The sequence below is a fragment of the Phaethon lepturus genome, unplaced genomic scaffold (assembly GCF_000687285.1).
Source record: "Phaethon lepturus isolate BGI_N335 unplaced genomic scaffold, ASM68728v1 scaffold16311, whole genome shotgun sequence".
NCBI lineage: Eukaryota > Metazoa > Chordata > Aves > Phaethontiformes > Phaethontidae > Phaethon > Phaethon lepturus.
Window position 1 is genome coordinate 54,248 of NW_010515703.1, and position 18,171 is coordinate 72,418.

The 18,171-nt window shown below is 46.3% G+C and overlaps 2 protein-coding genes across 3 annotated transcripts in view; one reads left to right on the top strand and one right to left on the bottom strand.

Moving 5' to 3' along the window:
• Positions 1–3,866, top strand: part of MYO1H (myosin IH) — a 28,375-nt gene extending 24,509 nt beyond the window's left edge. Inside the window, exons 28-32 of the mRNA XM_010295859.1 lie at positions 118–253; positions 991–1,058; positions 1,513–1,610; positions 2,599–2,698; positions 3,640–3,866. Coding sequence (XP_010294161.1) covers positions 118–253; positions 991–1,058; positions 1,513–1,610; positions 2,599–2,698; positions 3,640–3,663 — 426 coding nt within the window. The 3' untranslated portion in view covers positions 3,664–3,866. The remainder of the gene's footprint in view (positions 1–117; positions 254–990; positions 1,059–1,512; positions 1,611–2,598; positions 2,699–3,639) is intronic.
• Positions 3,867–8,330: 4,464 nt separating this feature from the next.
• On the bottom strand, positions 8,331–16,997 carry KCTD10 (potassium channel tetramerization domain containing 10). Of its 2 annotated transcripts, none has more exons than XM_010295861.1 (6): positions 16,789–16,997; positions 12,047–12,216; positions 11,082–11,168; positions 10,317–10,369; positions 9,385–9,580; positions 8,331–8,795 (listed from the first exon to the last, which is right to left on the bottom strand). In XM_010295861.1, the coding sequence occupies exons 1-6, from the start codon at positions 16,994–16,996 to the stop codon at positions 8,577–8,579; spliced, it is 933 nt and encodes a 310-aa protein (XP_010294163.1). In that variant the 5' UTR covers position 16,997; the 3' UTR covers positions 8,331–8,576. The 2 variants fall into 2 exon arrangements, with proteins under 2 accessions (XP_010294163.1, XP_010294162.1); XM_010295860.1 differs by having other exon boundaries at positions 11,082–11,171; positions 16,789–16,996.
• Positions 16,998–18,171: the final 1,174 nt, after the last annotated feature.

Genomic DNA, 18,171 nt, shown 5'->3' on the forward strand with positions numbered 1-18,171 from the left:
CGGCTGCCGCGAGCCGGGACCTGCAGCTCCACGGCGCAGCGCTGCTCCTTGCCGAGCGGCGCCCAGCGCAGGACCCCGCGGCAGCGAGAAGCGCTGATACCAACTCGTTCTTTTCAGTATGTGACCCCCGTGATAAAATACGACAGGAACGGGTTCAAAGCACGAGACCGGCTGCTTGTTCTGACCCAGTCCTCGGCGTATGTGGTGGAAATGGCCAAGATCAAGCAGAAAATAGACTACGCCACTCTGAAAGGTAACGGTGGAAGTTGGTGTGGGACTTGCCTTTCTGCCAGGGACCCTGGGGGTGGAAAGATGAACTTCTGAAACTTGGTCTTTCAAAGAGATTTGAAGCAATGGTCTACCTGAGAGCACTCTCTTCCTGGGGGCTGGCTAAAGGGTCTGTGTGTCAGCATGCAGTTTCTTGAAGTATAAACTATGAGTAAGAGGTCACAGTTCTTTGAAATACTTACATACAGGAGGAAATCACTTTCTGCTGAAATAGAGGGGAAGGGAAGACAAAACAAAACAAACCAAAATGCTTTCCTACCCCATTTTGTAGGTATTTTTTAATCCGGTCATTTTCTGAACTACAGTCCAGGGGTAGAATATGTACTTTCTCCCTCCTCTCTTTCTGTGCTACCTGTGTTTTGGTAAGGTACGGAGCAAAACGACTGTGTTTAAATAACCACTCTTGGCATCGAGTTAGAGACAAGTGGATGACAGATAAAGGGGCCTTCAGAAGGGATTTCGAAAAGTTAGATTAATTCTTCAAAGCAGTAGCTTTGTTGCATTTTGCTCTGAGCAGGGGGAGAGACTTTCTTCTCGGGGACAGAGCTCCCCTTCAGGAACGTCACTTCCTTCTGTACCCAAGTCAGGGCTGGAGTTGCTGCCCCTGCGGGAACAGCACCCGAATGCTGGGAAGGTGATGACGGTGGTGTGGAACTGTCTTTGGTAGGTTTTTTTTCTCTAATTCTTGGATTTCTTTTGAAGGTATTTCCACCAGTAACCTGGGCGATGGGATTGTTGTCATTCATGTTCCCGAGGACAACAAACAGAAGGTAGAAAATCATAACGTAGCTACTGCGAGCACGTGGGCAGAAGGGAGGTCTTGGAGCTGACGCTTCACGTATCTTCCTATGAAATCCTGGGATTACACAATTACTGGTGTTTACTAATTCTGTAATCAGCCACACCTTCGCATCCTTGCTGTCTCACCATGAAAGCTTTCACTTTCCTTTTTTTAGAGCCCAAATTGCTATAAATCCTCAATAGTCCCTGGGAAGGATGCTTAGCAAACCAACCTTGTACGTGACTGCTGTAACTGCTGCGTAGTTATCGGTCACTTCTGCACAGCGATCGCTGCTCCAGCGTTAGAAAGGAGTTTCTCTGAATGCACAACTGCTGCGTGGCTTACGTGCGGGGGCGATGCCAGACGGCTTTATGCCTCTTTTTTTGTTGTTGTTGTTGTTTTTTGGGGGTGTTTTTTTGGTGGTTGTTGTTGTTTGTTTCCAGGGGGATGTGATACTGCAGTGTGAGCATATCTTTGAGACCGTCACTAAACTCTGCATGCTGGCCAATAAGCAAAACCTCGTTAAAGTTGTGCAGGGAAGGTAAGGAAGGAAGTTGAATGGGTAGTATTCTGCAGGCTGTATTTTATGGAAGAAGCTGCTTCAAAAACTTTTAGGCCTGGACTACTTAGGTCAAAACTGTTAACATCATCCCAGCAGACAGTGCCTTAAGCTGATCAGGTCTGTTGCAGTAGCACGGTTGTTTTCACAGCTTCCTTTCCTAGGCACTGGGAAACAAGATGGGATGCACTGGAACAAGAAAATATATTAAAAATCATTACAACCTTTTTCCCACGCTAAAGAAGCTTGCTTCCATGCTGGTTGTGGCTGCACCTTGCTAGGTGTGCTGCTCTGCTCTAAGAGCTGCCCATGACCCATCTGCCTAAACCCAAACTTCTTTATAGGTGACGGTACTTTAAACCCACTTTTTTTTCAGGTTGATGAGACCTGGGCACAAGGTTGTGGGTTTAGTGGTTTCACAACAGATCTTATTAGCACCAGCTCTGAGGAAAGCCTGCTGGGCTGAGCCTGTGGGTCACTTCAGGATAAATGCTCCCGTTCCTAGAAGATTGAGAAGGCCCCGAAATGTGATTGCTGAGCACAGGAACCTTCTCAGTCACGCCACCAAGCTAATGGCAGGTGGATGCAGTCTGTCTCTCAAATCTCTACATGAATTGAAACTGGCATATGAAACCCGTACTTCTGCTCCAGCTTTTCTCTCTGGCCTTTGCATTTCAATTGTAATTAGATTCTGTGTGTTCGGTGGTTTTCTCCAGGTCAGATCTGCTTATCTTCCAGTGCTTAATTGCACCAGGAAAATTCAAATGCCCGGGCCAGGCAGGCATGCTCCATTCATCAAACCCTTCTGGGTTGTGTGGTATAATGCAATTGTTTAGGAAATTTACCCAAGCTGGAGGGCTCTGATCTTCTAATCTAACGAGATTTGCCAAGGGAACAGAAATAAAGGGGGCTTAGTGTAAAGCCTGTTGCAAGGAAAGCATCTGATGTGTAATTCTGTCTGTATTTGCAGTCTTCAGTTTCACGTTGGCTCTGGGAAGGAAGGGACAATGGTGTTCACCGTTGGGCAGGAGCCTCAGGTCTTTAAAGCCAAAAATGGACAACTAACAGTGGTAAGGCCTCATCTAAGCACCGTGAATATGACTTGTGCTTTCTCCTTTGCTCAGCTCTTGTAGAGAGCACTGCTAAGTTCTAGCCAGGGCCCTTTGTATGAGTTCAGGAGGACTCAACTCCTCTTACAGAGCGGGGAGGTGCATGATGTAACTACCCAAGCAAGTATCTACCTACATAAGACAATGCAGAATAGACGGTCTTTTCTGCGTTGGGAGTTGCAGCTACACACCTCGCACATGAATTGTCACCGCTGCCTGTTCTCTCAAGCTAGCATGGGGAGAGGGAGCAAGGGTCCCTCCTGGCTTGGTCGCTTAGAGAATTTAGCCTGAGCCCAAATTCAATGTGCTCCTGCAAAATGAGGACGCGGGTGACGTTTGCCACCTCTTGTTGCCTACCTCACCCAAGTTATTTCTGGAACTAGTTGGGGGACTGAGTAAAAGATTTCTTGTCACCCAAGCAGGTTATTGGAGAAGGAAGGCTCTGTCTGACCCAGTGGCAGTCCCAGCAGAACTACCACAGCGGGGAGAATGAATTCTGACTCTGTATGTAGCTATGGAAAACAGGGGAGCTTTGCTTCTGTCCTTGCTCATGGTCAGGGAGGGAGGTTGTGCTAAACCTGCCTCCACCAGCTCACAGCTGCAAGGCAGCAAAGGGCCAGTGTGGCTGGAGGAACAAGGAAATGTGAGAAAAGGTGGGTCTTTGCTGCCTCACCAGTGAGCTTAGTGCGTTTGGGACCGTTACCTGACAGAAGAATTATGTGCTGGGGTGTAACACCCTTGGGCCACTGGTTAGCTGTCCTTGCAGCCCGGAGATGAAGGGAGCTGTCTTGATATGCCAGTTGTTAAACAGAAGCAACACAACCCCTCTTGCTACAGACAGGACGCCTCGGTGATGTAACATTTGTACTTTATTTAATGACTCCTTCTTCTTCTCGTCCCAGGTGTCAACCCAGGCAAAGTCTTGATGAGAAACAGTTCCTGTTCCTGCTCGCTGTCTCGGCTGGGAGCAGAGAGGAGCCTGCAGGACAAGACCAGCACTTGCATCTCCCCTGGAACCTTTGATGCCATAGGGCTGCTGTGATTTGAGTTTGCTTGCATCTTTTAGGCTCTTTTTAATAGCTTTAAACTATTCAACTATAGCTAAATAAATTCCATTATGTTGCTGTAACACTCCAGTGAGTGCAGATGCTTGTTACATACTGTCACAGGGAAGTATTTAAACCAAAAGTAAAATGTCTGTCTCTGTGCTCTCAGGAAGAGCTGAGAGCTCTCACCAGTCAGGAAGGATTAAGATAGAAGTAAAACGGCTTCTCTAGCTGTACTTTGGGTCACTACTCACCAGGAGAACTGCATCAAGTGCAGATCAATGAAGTTAACTCTGCTCTGAAAACACCTTTTCTCTCAGGCAGACTGGCAAAGCCTTTAAACACAGCAGCTCATCCTTCGGCATGTAGAGATAGTTGAAGGTAGCAGCTAAGGCTGGCACTGATCTGTTTGAGTTGGTGCATCAGCATCTGAAGCTGCTCATCTGGGAATCTCCATAAGCTCCTTGCTTGTCTGCTCTGACGGGGGCAGTGCGGGGAGATCTTTCCTTTTAGACTAACACTGGTTCTCCCTGTGCAGTGAGACTGAGGCAATAGAATCAAAACAACAGAAGACCAAAATGCACCCTCTTACAGAGGGATGTGCTGGCTTGGTGCAATCCAGTTCAGAAGTCTCCTGCTGCTGTAGAACCTTCCTCTCCATCCATGGAGCTGGACTCATGGAAGAGGGTGCCAGGCACTGCTGTTCCTGACATGTATTGGGGCAGCTAAAAGGGGAGGGGGTGGAAGACAGGACTTCCCTCTGCTCCCTCCTGTCTGGAAGCTGCAGCTGTACTGCCATGTTCTGTGTTCATAGTGCTTACTCTGCTGCCTCACGTTGAGGCAAACTTGTGTAGCTCCAGCTTGCTTTGGCTAGGCTGAAACTACAGCCTGAAGATCCTTGACTTGCTGCCTTTAAATCCTGGGGGCTGCAGAGTCCTGTGAGCCGTGTCGCTGGTGACTCTGTACCAGCAGCACAGCTGGGGGGAGGGTGATGTCTGGAATTTCTTCCTGAACGTTCCTTCCAGCTCCATGGACCATGAGGAGAGCACGCTTCAAACAAGTAATGAAGTGACTAGCATGTAAATATGAAATATCTTCTAATTTATTGTGTTACATTTTTTAAAAAAAAGTACATATTGCAAACACCAACATACACTGAAATCCAGCTTTAAGCTTTTTTTGTGCATAAGTATAAAGTGGGAGGGAATGATTGTACAGAACACATGAATTTGCTGCTACTGCCCATGAAATGGAACAACTCCATTAAGATTGAAAGGTCCTACCTACCCTTTGCTCTAAGGTAAGATGGAATGGGAGCCTTCCACCAGGGCTCTGCAGCAGGTCGTGATCCAAAACCTGCCTTAGGGAAATACAGGAGCAGCTGCTTTGGTGCTACAGCTACACTGATACAGGTGGGAGTAAACACCCTGTCAGGGCGCTGGTGGTCACTCTTGCCTCTACTCTGCAGCTGTAACTGAGTTACAAGCTGCAGATTTTTAGTCCAGCTTTTTTGTATTATGCTGATGGACAAACCCACTTCCACAAGTAAGATTTTATAATCAGCTCTACTCTGCGGTACTGTCACTGCTAGTGTCCGTTCTGGGGTGCTAGAGAATCAAAGCAGACAGGTCTGCGCTCCCTGTTAATACAAGGCTGGACTAGATTAGATAATCTGACTTGCTGCCTGTGCCTAGGACAGCTGCCCTGTACCCCATCTTCACCTGAAAGCCGCAGAGGCAAAACCACTTACAGTAAAAAGGCTCAAGAGCTGAAAGCATTTGTGCAACAGCATTAACAAAGTCTCTCTCCACATGCCAAGGACAAATGGCCAGTAGGTAAAGGATGTTCTAACACAACAGCAGCACGTCTTTGTTACACAACTACAGCATGCAGAGGGTTAAGTCAGGAGTGTGCTAAGGCAGAGCCTGCCCATAAACACAGTAACAAAACTGAAGCTTACTCAAACTCTCCTGGAGTGACTTACTAAACCAATAGCTATACAAACCGCTGTACAAAGATTAAAAATAATCATCCCCTGGTTTTTAAGAACTTAGTTTGCAAAACCTGAAAGAGGAAATCCTGAAGCCAGTTAAGAATCTATTTACAGAGAAGTTAATCACATAGATGTGATCTGTCAGGTGCTTAGCACTGCTGTCAACACACGTCACCTCCTGGAGCTGAACCTGTTCTTGCACCACAGAATGTGACTGGATTTTGTCTGAGCAGCCAGTGCTGGGTTGCTGGAGTCTCCCTGGCACTGTATGGGGAAAGCAGGTAGTTCAGCACAGCTGAGGATGAAGCTGGCCTGTCCTTCCTCTCACCGGAGAGAGACAGCTCTCTAGCGTTAGTGAAGCGAGCAGGGTTTGCTGCAGGACTATCAGCATATTCCACAGCAGTCGGCTGGTGTTTCCTTTTCACCCGCTGATGGCCAGTAGGAGCACAGTGGGACTGCCGAGACACGGGAGTTAGTTAGACTGAATGGCTTTACTTTCTTTTAGTGTAGAGTCCAGACCCCTTCACGGGCAGTAGGTCTGTTTCAGATGCTCAGAACCCCATGAACAGCCCAATAACATGCCAGTAAGTGCCAAAGTACACAGTGCTGGAGAAACAGAGCAATTCAGAGGACTTTCCTTCCACACTCGCCAGCTTATCACACAAGGAAGGTAAGAAGGGAGAGGCGCTGGGTCCTTCACAACAACAGTCTGCACTATGGACTTCTACAAACCGAACTGTGTTGCAAACATGTGTAAGTACAGCTTAAAATAGGAGCCTGCAACTGTCAGGACACAGCTGAAGCTGCTGAACTACAGTATAACCGATACATCTGTTTACTGTTGAGCTCTTTCGTACTTATAAATCAGTAGCTGAAGAAAGAAGAGTGGAGAAGGCAGGTACAGCCACCACATCTGCCACAGACTCCAGCTTAGAAAAGTCTTTGGTTACTAGAAAGACGACCTCAGCCTAACTTTGAAATCATTTTAGCTTTCCTTGATGATCCAAAATTGTACCACTGAGCAAACATTTAACGCTTTATTTTAGTCTCTACAGACAAGCTACACATAGTTTGGGATGTAACTGCTATTTGAAAGAGAAGCATTGGAGTAAAGTAGCTGGCAATGCTGACACCACCTTTGGTTTTTAAAATGTTAACATGCCGTTAACAGCCCAGAGCCAGGAGTAGGAATCCTTGCAGCAGGAAGTTGGGCAAAAGCAAATAACTACCTTGCTGAGGAACAGGAACATGGAGCTGCTGCTCTGTATGAGATGTCTGGCCATTAAGGACAGCGCTAGATATTCCAGTGAAGGGTCAAAAAACTCTAGAATAGGCCAAAGACACCTGGTGTCTGCCAAGGTGCCAGCCTGATTGCAAGTTTAAGACTTCCTACATCGGATTTCTCTCCCTTCTCAGGATTTGTTATATTAACCATTACAGCTGGGGCTCTGTTCATTATCCTTTAGCATCCAGCCCTGTTGAATAACACATGAGCTTCCACTATAATTGTTACTTGACTCCACAATAGGCAACAAGAGATGAGGAGGTAGATAACAAATTCATTTATAATAGAAAAGTACTCTTAGAAAACTAGACTACATCGGTCTTCTCTACACAACATTTTAGCTCTGCCCTTTCACACAGCTGCCATTTCTGAAAAGGCTTGGAATATGCTCAGGATAAAGTCAAACAAGGAATAACTGCCCCTGGGCCGCTGTCTACTCCTCTTCCCCATGGTACTCGTGTTGCCCTCGCTCAAAGCAAGACAATGCTCCTGTATCAGTTACAGAACTGAACTACGGCTGCTGGCCTCCTACCTACACTAGGCTGGCATGGAGTGTTTGAGCCTGCGATGACTACTGCTTTCCCAGCAGTAAAGCAAGCACAGCTCACTGACCGGCGAACTGAGGGAAAGACACTCCTCAGCCGAGACCCGGGGTCAGGCAGAAGTTCTAAGCGCTAACTGGTAGCGGCACCACCCTAAGGAAAAGCAATCACATACAATTTGCTCCTGCTCTTCCTTCTGGAGAAATTTTAGCGCCTCCCACCCTCGAACAGATAAAGCAGGAGCGGGTGTCTGCAGTTCAGTGCTGTAGAAGCTCCACTGAACCCTCTGAGGAGCAGGTTCCCGAGAGCTGTAGGGAGCCATAGCCCAGCCAGCTGGCAAGCTGAGCCCAAGCAGCTCCCCCTGCTCCCTCCCACCGCTCCGAGGCGGCTCCCTCTGCCCCCCAGCACTACAGGAACCGAATCAGCACGTGCCGTTTGTCCTTCCAGGAGTCACGCCGAGGCACTCCTGAGCTACCAACCCTATCGCCTACAGGCCTGGGGAAAAGGGTGCTCTGCAGTAGCTCTGGTGTGTTTAGATCACTGCATTTCGGACGCCTAGGAGGAGACAGGGTCAATGAGTGCCTGGAGGGAAGGTATGTGGCTAACTGACCCTTTTTTTGTTTGTTTTTTGTTTTGTTTTTAAAGTGCAGGATAATTACTAAAGCCAAAGGAAGCCAGCCCTCTTCCTCTCTAGCCACAAAACTGCAAAGACAAGAGTGCTAAAAATTCAGGGCATTTCTCCAGATGCTCAATAGGTCCTTACAGTATCTATCGTATGCCCAGTAACCTTATTTATTCCTGTCCTAGAACTACGGCATTTAAATACCCCAAATAATCAGGTTTGTTACAAAACGTAATTTACAGACTTTGCTGAACAGAAGTTAAACCACCTGGTCCTCTGCTGCAGATAATCGATCAGACGAAGGGCAGCACCTTCCAGACAGAGCTGCGCAGTCTGCGGCTGTTGCTCAGCTCACTGATGCAGATGGGCCCTGTCATCCGGACGTTTAATATGAATTCTTCGCACGCGTTCAATGCGCTCTCGCTCCTCATCTTCTTCTAAGTGATGGGAGCGGCCAGCTGCCCCTCCTGTGGCTTCCAAGAGCGCATTGTCGGGTCCCCTCCCGTCCTGGGACTCGTACAGCAGAATGTTCAGTGTCTCCTCGTAAATGCGAGCTTCTGGAAACTCCACCTGCCCACCCAAAAGAAATACGGTCACTCTAAACTATTGCCAGTCACTGCATGCACCAGGTTACCTCATTTATACTTCCTAATACCTTTCTGGTTTTAAAATTTCTTAATTGGACTCTAGCCATAGAAATCCTTCCTAGCACAATCGTGTCTGTTTCTGTTTTTGAGACACAGCAACCAGGTGGTTGTTTTTTTTCAGACCTGGCCTGCCCGCGGGGCACACTCAGACAGATTTCTCCTGGGAAAGGTAAGAAGGCACAGGGAAGGCATGCCATTGCTCCCCAGGCTCTGCCTTTACGCAGGGATGTACACCAAACGTGGCTGAGTGCGCAAGTTTGCCTAAAGAACTAGACTGAACTTGCCTTATGGAACATCACAATTGCCCTGTGTTAAGTGCCACAGCCAAGCAGTCCCCGCCCTAACGAACGCAGAGGATGAGCTCCACTGCGCTGCTCCCACTTTGAATGGCATTGATTATTCTATAGAGACGCTAAACAATGAAAGGAGTGTTCAAAATGGAACAGATGTCAGGATGCCAGTCTGACAGCAGCTGGGCCCGTTGCTGGAAGCATTCAGGGATTTACTCGTACCTTTGTCTGTTTTTTCTCAGTAGCATAAACAATGGAAGTGCAACAGACTTCGGCAATCTTCCGCCCCTGCCCGTAAAAAGACCAGCAGCAGATCTCATCTCCAATCACATCTTTTATAAAGAGCACTCTCCCGTTAAACCTCAAGGACAGCTTATCGAATAGCTCAATGTTCTTCAGCATGTTGTCGTCCGAGTTGCTGTGAAAGATGAAGGCAGGCAGCAGTCACGTTGAGGTAATTAAGACAGCACACAGAATAGAAGGGGGGTTCAGGCAGTGAGAATTTACAGGCCTGTACGCCCAGTTTCCTTTGACTTACTGTGTCTCTACCAAGGTAGTGTTTACGGTTGGTATCCAGGACTGCAGTGGATAACTCATTTGACTAGTACAAGCAGGAAAACCTGCTGCTGAAGAAGCAGTAATATGACATCAACAGTACTGTGAATAATACTGTCCAAGGACATTTCATTTGTGAACAAAATTCTATCACTCAAATGAAACCATTCCTAAGCTCAAGCTCAGCATCTGATGGAAACAGCATTATGTCATGAAACGTATATGGACATAAAGAAAGGGGCACAAGGTCCCAGACTTGATGATTTTGCCACTTACAGAGAACATTGCACCATGGAAGGCTTCCTGTATTCAACTAATGTGCTGTAGCCCGTGGGGAATGCAGGCCAGCAGTTGGCCAGGAGCCTCTGCCAGCTGCACCTAAGTATTAGAGGAACTTCTCTGGCACAGAAATAGCACACGCTTAGCCTTCCATTGATGACAGTAGGCTCCCTTCTGACTAAAGTTTTAAATTAATTGGGGAAAAAAAAAGTGCTTGCCAACACCAATCTGTCATTGGTTCCGACTGAAGAAAAAACAAATGCTTATCATGGATTTTAGTCTATGAAAAACTTCAAAGAATTCCAGCTGAAGTAATTTACCTGGTGTAGGAATATTTGTTGTTGCTTCTGTTATATAGCAACTTCACTGCTGGCTGTAAAAAACAAACCACATATCAGTTACAGGAAGTGCAGTAAGAGCTGGAATCTCAGCTCAGTCTAAGACCCCACAACAAAAAAGCTGCAATATGATATGACACCATCAGGCCCAAGCCCAGTGGGATTTTGTTGTTGTTGTTGTTACTGTCATTGCCACAAAACTGCCATGCATGGGTCAGCAATGGGACTGCAATCCCTTCTGACCCCTTCTGTGACTAGAACATAACCTGTTCTCACCCCCCCCCTCTGCATTTTGCCAAGACTAATCATTATCACCAGCATCCTCCCCTCTACCTGCCTCAGCAAGGAGGCTTCCCGAAACAGGAGTCATTGATTCACTTTAGCTAAAAAAACCCATCTGTTGTTAATAACCAGAGTGGACAAATAAATGGAAGATCTAATAGCCCTGAGGATCTGCTCGATCAGCCTGCTGCTGCCTACGCCCTCTATTTTAATAACTTGCATGGAGAAACACATGGCCAGGCCCAGCCTGAGCAATGTTTGACTTGTAATTCAGCAGAAATGTTTAGTCGGCTGTAGATTTTCAGTACTTTGCAGCTCAACAGTTGAAGTGCATGTATTTTAGGGTAAGCCCGTTGTTGAAAACTAAAGACCATTGTCTAAAGAATACTTGGTCAAGGTCCCATGCAAGCCCGGGGCAGCAGGCCAGCACCCTCCCACGCCACAGCACAGCCCAGCCTCTCTCACCTTGTTAGAAGTGGCTATAAGTTTTTGCTCTTCTTTGGAAGATGTGATGACTGGTACCTTGCAGAACGGTTCGTATGCATCTTTGTTCTGCTGAAACAAGAATCAAACAGCAGCTGAATGTAAATAGGCCTTAGGGCACACTCATATTAACTGGGAAGCTCCTGCATATTCTGTGCTGTAGAGTTCAGTGAGCAACGTGTCCCTACAGGGCAATGAGTGGCCGTTTCTGGTCCATGCTCTGAACCAGGCTGGCACTCCAGCTACCAGGCAGCGTTCCTCTGGGACCACCCGAGATGTCCACTTCTGCTCTCTATCACTCTGCAAGCACAGGGACTGAATGTTATGCACCTACTTAAATGGCAGGATCTAGAATATGGCTTCACTCAAGCATGACACCAGTAACAGTGGCTTCAAACCTAAGATGAGCACCTCAGAGGAAAACAAAGAACAAAACAGGACTCCCAGCAGGCTTCTTGTATGGCTACCACGGATACAAGAAGCTGCTCTGGTCTGGCCCAAAGACCTACCCCATTCTGGTTGATGCTGGAAGTATTAACTTTTGTCACAGAACTTGCACTGATGAACGGATCATTTCACCATGTAAAACCCTGACAGCAGCAAAGAACACAGCAGAGGAGCCAGGCTGCTGCTCCTTGCACACTCCCAGGAGTCAGTGGAGGGAAACTGAGCAACTGATTCTGTATTCTACAGCCCTGACTGTAGATGGGTAGCACTAGATGTTGAGAACAACTCAGTACTTTTTTCTGGATGTGACCAGACTCCAGCAGTGCTGATCAATGACATGAAGTATTTCAATTTCATCCCACCCTCAAAAAGGCACCAAGTGGAGACCAGCAGAAAATCTTGCTCTGCCCAAATGCCGCTTCCCACCCAGAGCAGCCTCCTCTTCTTGACCCCTCATTGCAGCCAGAGTAACCTGACTCCTCCTTAGCTCTGCGACCTACCTGCAAGGCTGCTTGGCACTCGTCCACCAGCCCCTGGACCAGGTAGTACTTTGCTTCAGCCAACAACTCTTCTATCTCCCTGCGGCTCTCAGGGAGCGGCACAGCCCCATCACGCAGGTAGTTCAGTATTGTCCCAAAATGTTTTCCACAGCGGTCGATCAGGATCCAGCCTAGGGACAGAAGACGACCACAATACAGCAGGAGCAGAGGCAAACATGGCAAAAGGCCTTGACACTGGCCTGGGACTGCTGTATCAAGCAGGTTCCTGCCAAGAGAGACAAACTCCAGTTCCTTACTTGAGCTGGCGAGCACAGAGCACAGGGAGTTTATCGTCTCCTTCTCCATTTCAAGTGCAGAGTATGTGGGGAGTAAGGTAGGAAGCTCACCTGTTTCTCATAGTTCCCCTGTTATTAACAAATGATTAACTGAAACAGAGGAATGAATTCTCAAACTAACCAGCTCTGTTCTTCCTCTACTCCTGAAGTCCTGACACATTTTTATTTTCTTGTCTTCTGTCTTAGGGCCCTGTTACATACACGTGTGGCTGTTTCTTACAGCCAGCTTACTACAGCCAACCAGACATGACTGTCTAAAGGCTGCTGCACCTGAACACAACACGGGGACCCACCATGGTCCACCATCTCCAGTAGATGTCCAAAAAGGTTGGCAAGAGAAAGGCAGCACAGACTTTGGCAGTGTCATGGCAAACACAGTTTCAGTCTCTATATTCCCAAAGTGCATGAATTTGGTAGAACAAAATGTTTATTAGCACAGTGTCTTAAACTGCTGAAAGACATGACGTGACAGCACGCATAAGCAGAATGTAACGTACACCCCCTGCCCTGGAGCTCACCAGTGCTACTATGTACTGACAACGGTGTGAAGAAAAGAAAACAGAGCTACAACCAAAATGCTTTCCAGCTAGCTGGCAATCAAAGGATCTGCACTTCACCTCTTGTTGCCAGGCTGTTGCCCGAATCAGGCCAGACCCTGAGAAATGTGAGGCAATGGTGAGGCTCAAGTTTCCATAAATGAACAGATGGCCACTCTTACGGGCTGCAGCTTAGGAATGTAGTGAGGAAACGCTTGTGGGGAAGGAGTCATATTTTGGACAAATAAGGAAAGTAGGTTAAAGCAGAGCCTGTATGTTCTGCATGAATGGAATTACTAGTAAAGTCTGAACATTTGGTTCAAGTTGGAAAGTGAACACAGCCCTTTCATGCTGCTCTGTGGAAAACTGAGACACTCTCCAGCAGTTTACTACAGGCACTCCATCTCCCTCGTTACCCTGCTGTCTACATAAAACACAATGTGCGCTCACAATTGTAATTTTACAGACTGTAATAATAAACTAGAAAGCTGGAGGCAGGAGAACTAGAGACAGAGAAATCAAAGAACAAAAGACCGATCCAGGCTAATGAAGACAGTATACCTATCCAACCAGAACAGAAAAAAGCCCATTTGTCAGTGCAGAGGTATGTAAAGCAAGATCTCCCTTCTAAAGAGAAGAGGGAGCACAAGACACAGCAATAAACAAGGACATCCATATTCCACAAATGTGGCCGTTGACAGAGTTTACTAGAGTACACCAAAGTGTAGAGAGGTAAAGGGCAGGCTGAGAGCAGAACTATGATCCCCAAAATTCTTTGTTATCATCTCTGCTGTCATTTCCTCCGCAGGCTGTAAAAATCTGCTGCAACTTTATGTTTACAGATGGCGAAACCAAAGCAGAATTGCTCACTTTCATGTGGAGGGGGGATGAGAAAATATTTCAAGCAGCGTTGCAAAATACAAGTGACTGCTAAAACAGCTTTCAAAAAACCTTCTGTTTTAACCAAACAGCCAAGCATGCAGCCAAAGCGAGATGACTCACAGGAAAACAACCCTGCTGCCACTCAGTCACGGCTGTGCAGAGCCTAAGAAGTGGGTTTCAGCTATAGTCTTTTAAAGCCATTTTTTAATTGCAGGGCCCTGTGATGCATTTACTGAGGTAGGGATATATAAACCATGAATTGTATGTATACACTTTAGACTTTTAGGAAATCAATCTTTTGTTTTACAAGAAGTCTCAGGGACAGCATCCAAACGCTCAAACTAAACCAGACTACATTTTCTGACCAAGCCTTGACAGATGAAACAGTGGCCTGACACTGAAGACTGCCTGATGCTCAACAGTCTTACTAGCAGCTGAACAAAAAACATGCATCTCGATCAACTGGTAACAGCAGTGGGGAGTGAGGAAAAATTCCCACTGCAGAAAAGAAAATTGGAAACAGATGGATGCACCTGGAAAACTCACATCCTTCTATCTGCTCATTACCATAAAAATAAAATTTTCAAAATATGATGATTTGCTACAGTTCATAAACAATTTCTAAGCTGGAAATCATCATCTGCCACCCACCGCGAGAGAACTCCAGTCTTTTCTCCTACGGCCCAACTAACAGCATGTTGCAATTGTTAAGCTTTGAGAAAGAGCTGGGGAGATGGTGCTGGGGTCAGAAGAATGCATCTAAACAAAGAGGAGGACCCCATGTGACACATTCCGCAGACTGTTTAAAAACTGTACTCCTTCCAGTTTCTCTGCAAGTCTGGCTTCTTTTCCCAAGGAACACTTTGTTTTGTGCCAGATTTTGGGTGTGACCAATTAGCAGTATTTTGAAGAATTTCAGATAAAAACACTTTCCTTTAACAGATATAACGCTATTGTCCCAGTTTCCAGCATCACGCCAGGCAAGGAGAGATAAAGCAAGAACTACTGCAATGGGAGCGTCTCAGTTACAACATACAGGAAGTATCAAATTCCTATTAAAACACAACTGGCTAAATGGAACAATCCCACACAGACACTGTGGGATTCACAGCAAAATAAACCTGCGATTTAATGTCTCAAGCAGGATATTTTAGCAGATTAAACTCTGATTACCCTCATATCAGCAGTAATATTGTCAGCTGCTCTCCAGCAAAAAGTACCTGCACTTTCACAGACTCCGAGCCTTGGGAACATGATGTACCAGCACTCCTGCCATACCTGCTCAGAACACCCAGAGGAAGTGCTGAGACCATGCCAGGGTGGGCTTCCAAAATTTATTTGGAATTTCGAATCCACTTCCAAACTGAAGGACTTGAGAAGTCTCAAATTACAAAATTTTGTGAAACACAGAGCAGCTTTAGGGAGGGGCAGGAGGATCCTTTTGGAGTTGCCTGAAGTTTAGCAGCAAGAGGAGAGGTCTTCAATGAACTGATTCACAACCCTTCCACTAGAATACCCCTCCAGTCTTCCCAGTAAGGGTGCCAATTCCCATTTGACAGTTGTCTTTTTTTTTCAATTGGGCCCACAGGCTGGCTTTTTTATTCAACCTGCACAGACCCAACAGAGGTAGCCCAGAGATCCTTTGATCTGGAGCCCACAAACCACAGCACTGATGTTAATGCTTTACAACAGCTGAAACTTGCAAAAGGCATGGTATAACACCTGGAAGAATGCAGCTTTTTTTCTCCCCCCTCAGCTTAAATATAAGGACTTATAGCTAAAACAGGAATATTCAGATAATTATGTTGTATTTTCTACAATTTTTTCCTCCAAATCCACTTCTTCCTATCTCAAGAAAGCTTATCACAAGAGCCCTACTAAATCCATGACTTGTTCCATAAGACCTCTAAATATAGACTATTCTAAAGCACGCAAAACTAAGTCCAATTGATCTAACCACGAACTACATTTCCTATGCTTTCAGCAAGTTCAAACAAAATTTTCAAATAATTAGCTAGTCACAAGAAAGGTATTTTGAACCTTTAGGCTCAGTGATGCAGTAGCTATTGTTAGAGACAAGGTATCCAAGTCCATAAACATAGTTACGGGCAAAACATCAGGGCATGAGTAGAAAACTGTGTTTCCAATTAAACTCTGTAACACCCCCACAATATGAGAATGCCAATATAAAAATATGCTACCAGTTGCAGTTATCATAAGCACATTTTAGCTATATTACTAATTTAAACATAAATGTTTTAAAGAATCTCAGCAGAAGAGAAAATCAATGTATCAGGTAAGGAAGTGAAGTATTTGAGCACTGCTCCTTTAGAAGACTGTAGTTTGACATACTGCACATTTCTTCTTTCCAGATAGGTATAACGTGGAGACACCCGTTTGCTAGCTCTCTACTTTTATTGTCAGTAATACTACAGCAAATTTTCTAAAAATTTTGCAACTAATTTTGTTTCCGTGAAGCAAACAATCAATACTCTTACTAAAAAATAGTTTCATTTAAAAAAATCAGCTTTTAGGTCATAACCCCTCCCCAATCTTCAGAGTGAATTTCATACTTGTATTTGAGGTATGGAAACAAAATGAGGGAACTGCTTTCTGAGCTTCAAAGTAAATACGCAAGTCCTGACTCACAGTTTCTTAATCACTATCCCCACCATTTTCCACATGCTTAAGAGCTTTAGCGTTAGTATTTCAAAAGAAAAAGACAGCCTGTGCTCCTGACAGGAGCCTTGGGACTTGTTACCATCCTTTTGTTGTTTAGACAACTATTCAAGTCATACATGTCTTTTTTTCTACATCTCTTCTCAGTTGTCTAAGCTAGAAGTTTTAACACTAATAAAATGTAGAAGTATCTAGGCCTATATTTAGATGTTCCTCTCTGTTTTCTAGTATTTTTCTCCAACCCCTTCTGACCTGCTTTCACTGAAGAGGAAGGAAGTCGGTGTGAGGGTTGTGGGGAGCAGCCCCTTACCTTCGCTGTCTGTGAGGACTTCCATTCGGCCACTGAACATGGCTTTGAGCATAGTGTCCTGCTTGGTCAGGGTCTGCATGGTGGTGTAGTAGAGGGCACCGCCAATGTTCAGCTTGACATACTTGGAGCTCGGACTAGTCCCTTTGAAGGAGGTAGTGCGAGTCGCAGCCGCCGGCACTGCTGAGCTCACCACACTTTCTCCCGACATCTCTTCCTGCAAGCAAGGAGTTACCAGTTAGACCAGCAGTTCCACTGCATGACACCCAACTTCATGTTACCGTTGGTTATTTTACACAGAAGTAGTCATAGATGTGCTGGGCACCATCAGCCTTGGCTCCTCTCTGCCTCTTTGCAAAGTTCTCAAATGTTTCAGATGTCTAACTTTCTGGAGGAAGATGTCTTCTTTCTGACAGTGGCATAAACCAGCAAAAGAACATAAATCAACCCAGCCAGTGAAGAACACTGTGAAAGCCAAGCAGTATTTCACATTGCGAAAGCCAGTGCTTTCCCACAAAAACTGCGTTCGTTTCTTTCACAACTTCTACAGCTTAAGCTCTTACTTCATTAACAATCTGGTAAGTAACTGGGCAATTCCCGATACACAAAGTCTGAGCAGGCAACTCCTGTATGTTAAAATGCAGACTATCCAACAATCTTCTGGAGGCTTTTTTTCCTTAAAGCATATGTGGCTTTACAGGGAGCACACACAAGCTTCCCACTCTCTTCCTTGCACATCGGATTTCTCAGTACACCAGAACCCGATGTCCAACATCCCCCACTACCTCTGCCTGCAGTCCCCAGACAAAGTGGACTCCAGTCAGCTAATGAGGTCACACACTGTGCCAGGAACATGTTAGCTTAGCACTGCAAATGCTCCGAGAGCCGCTAAGGATAAATCCTTAATCAAGCTGTGTCTCTGCAGTTAACTGTTTCGCCTCACAACCTGACGGGATGGGATGGGATGATTAACGCTCCGCCACCTCAGGCAGATCCAGGTCCTACTACTTCCAGAGCACACTGGCTGACTCCTGTACTGAATGATTTTTGCTCCGCTGTCATGACAAGCAAAACTATCAGATTGGCAAATCTGAATGGAGCTGTAGTTACATGTCCACAGCGCATTTCACAAGGCGAGGAAGCGGGATGGGCAGGGATGGCCCCAGGAGACCATTCCCTCTGCCACAGAGACGGCCCAGGACTCTCTGGTGTGCAAAACCACCAGCCTCAGACCCTCCCTCACGCTCCCTCCAGCAGCTGATCACCCCCACCGCTCAGCCAGGAACAGTACCCCAGGTCCCAGAACGGGATCCTGCACTGCAGCACGACCCAGCGCGACAGGCCACAGCCCAGCACCCTGCTACGCACACGGGACAGAGCCGCGGG

Coding starts and splice junctions, on each gene's coding strand:
- KCTD10 (XM_010295860.1), bottom strand. CDS start 16,996: ATGTCGGGAGAAAGTGTGGTGAGCTCAGCAGTGCCGGCGGCTGCGACT. Junction 10,370..11,081: donor TTATAGCCACTTCTAACAAG/GTGAGAGAGGCT, acceptor TGTTTTTTACAG/CCAGCAGTGAAGTTGCTATA. Junction 8,796..9,384: donor CTGAGAAAAAACAGACAAAG/GTACGAGTAAAT, acceptor TTGGGTGGGCAG/GTGGAGTTTCCAGAAGCTCG.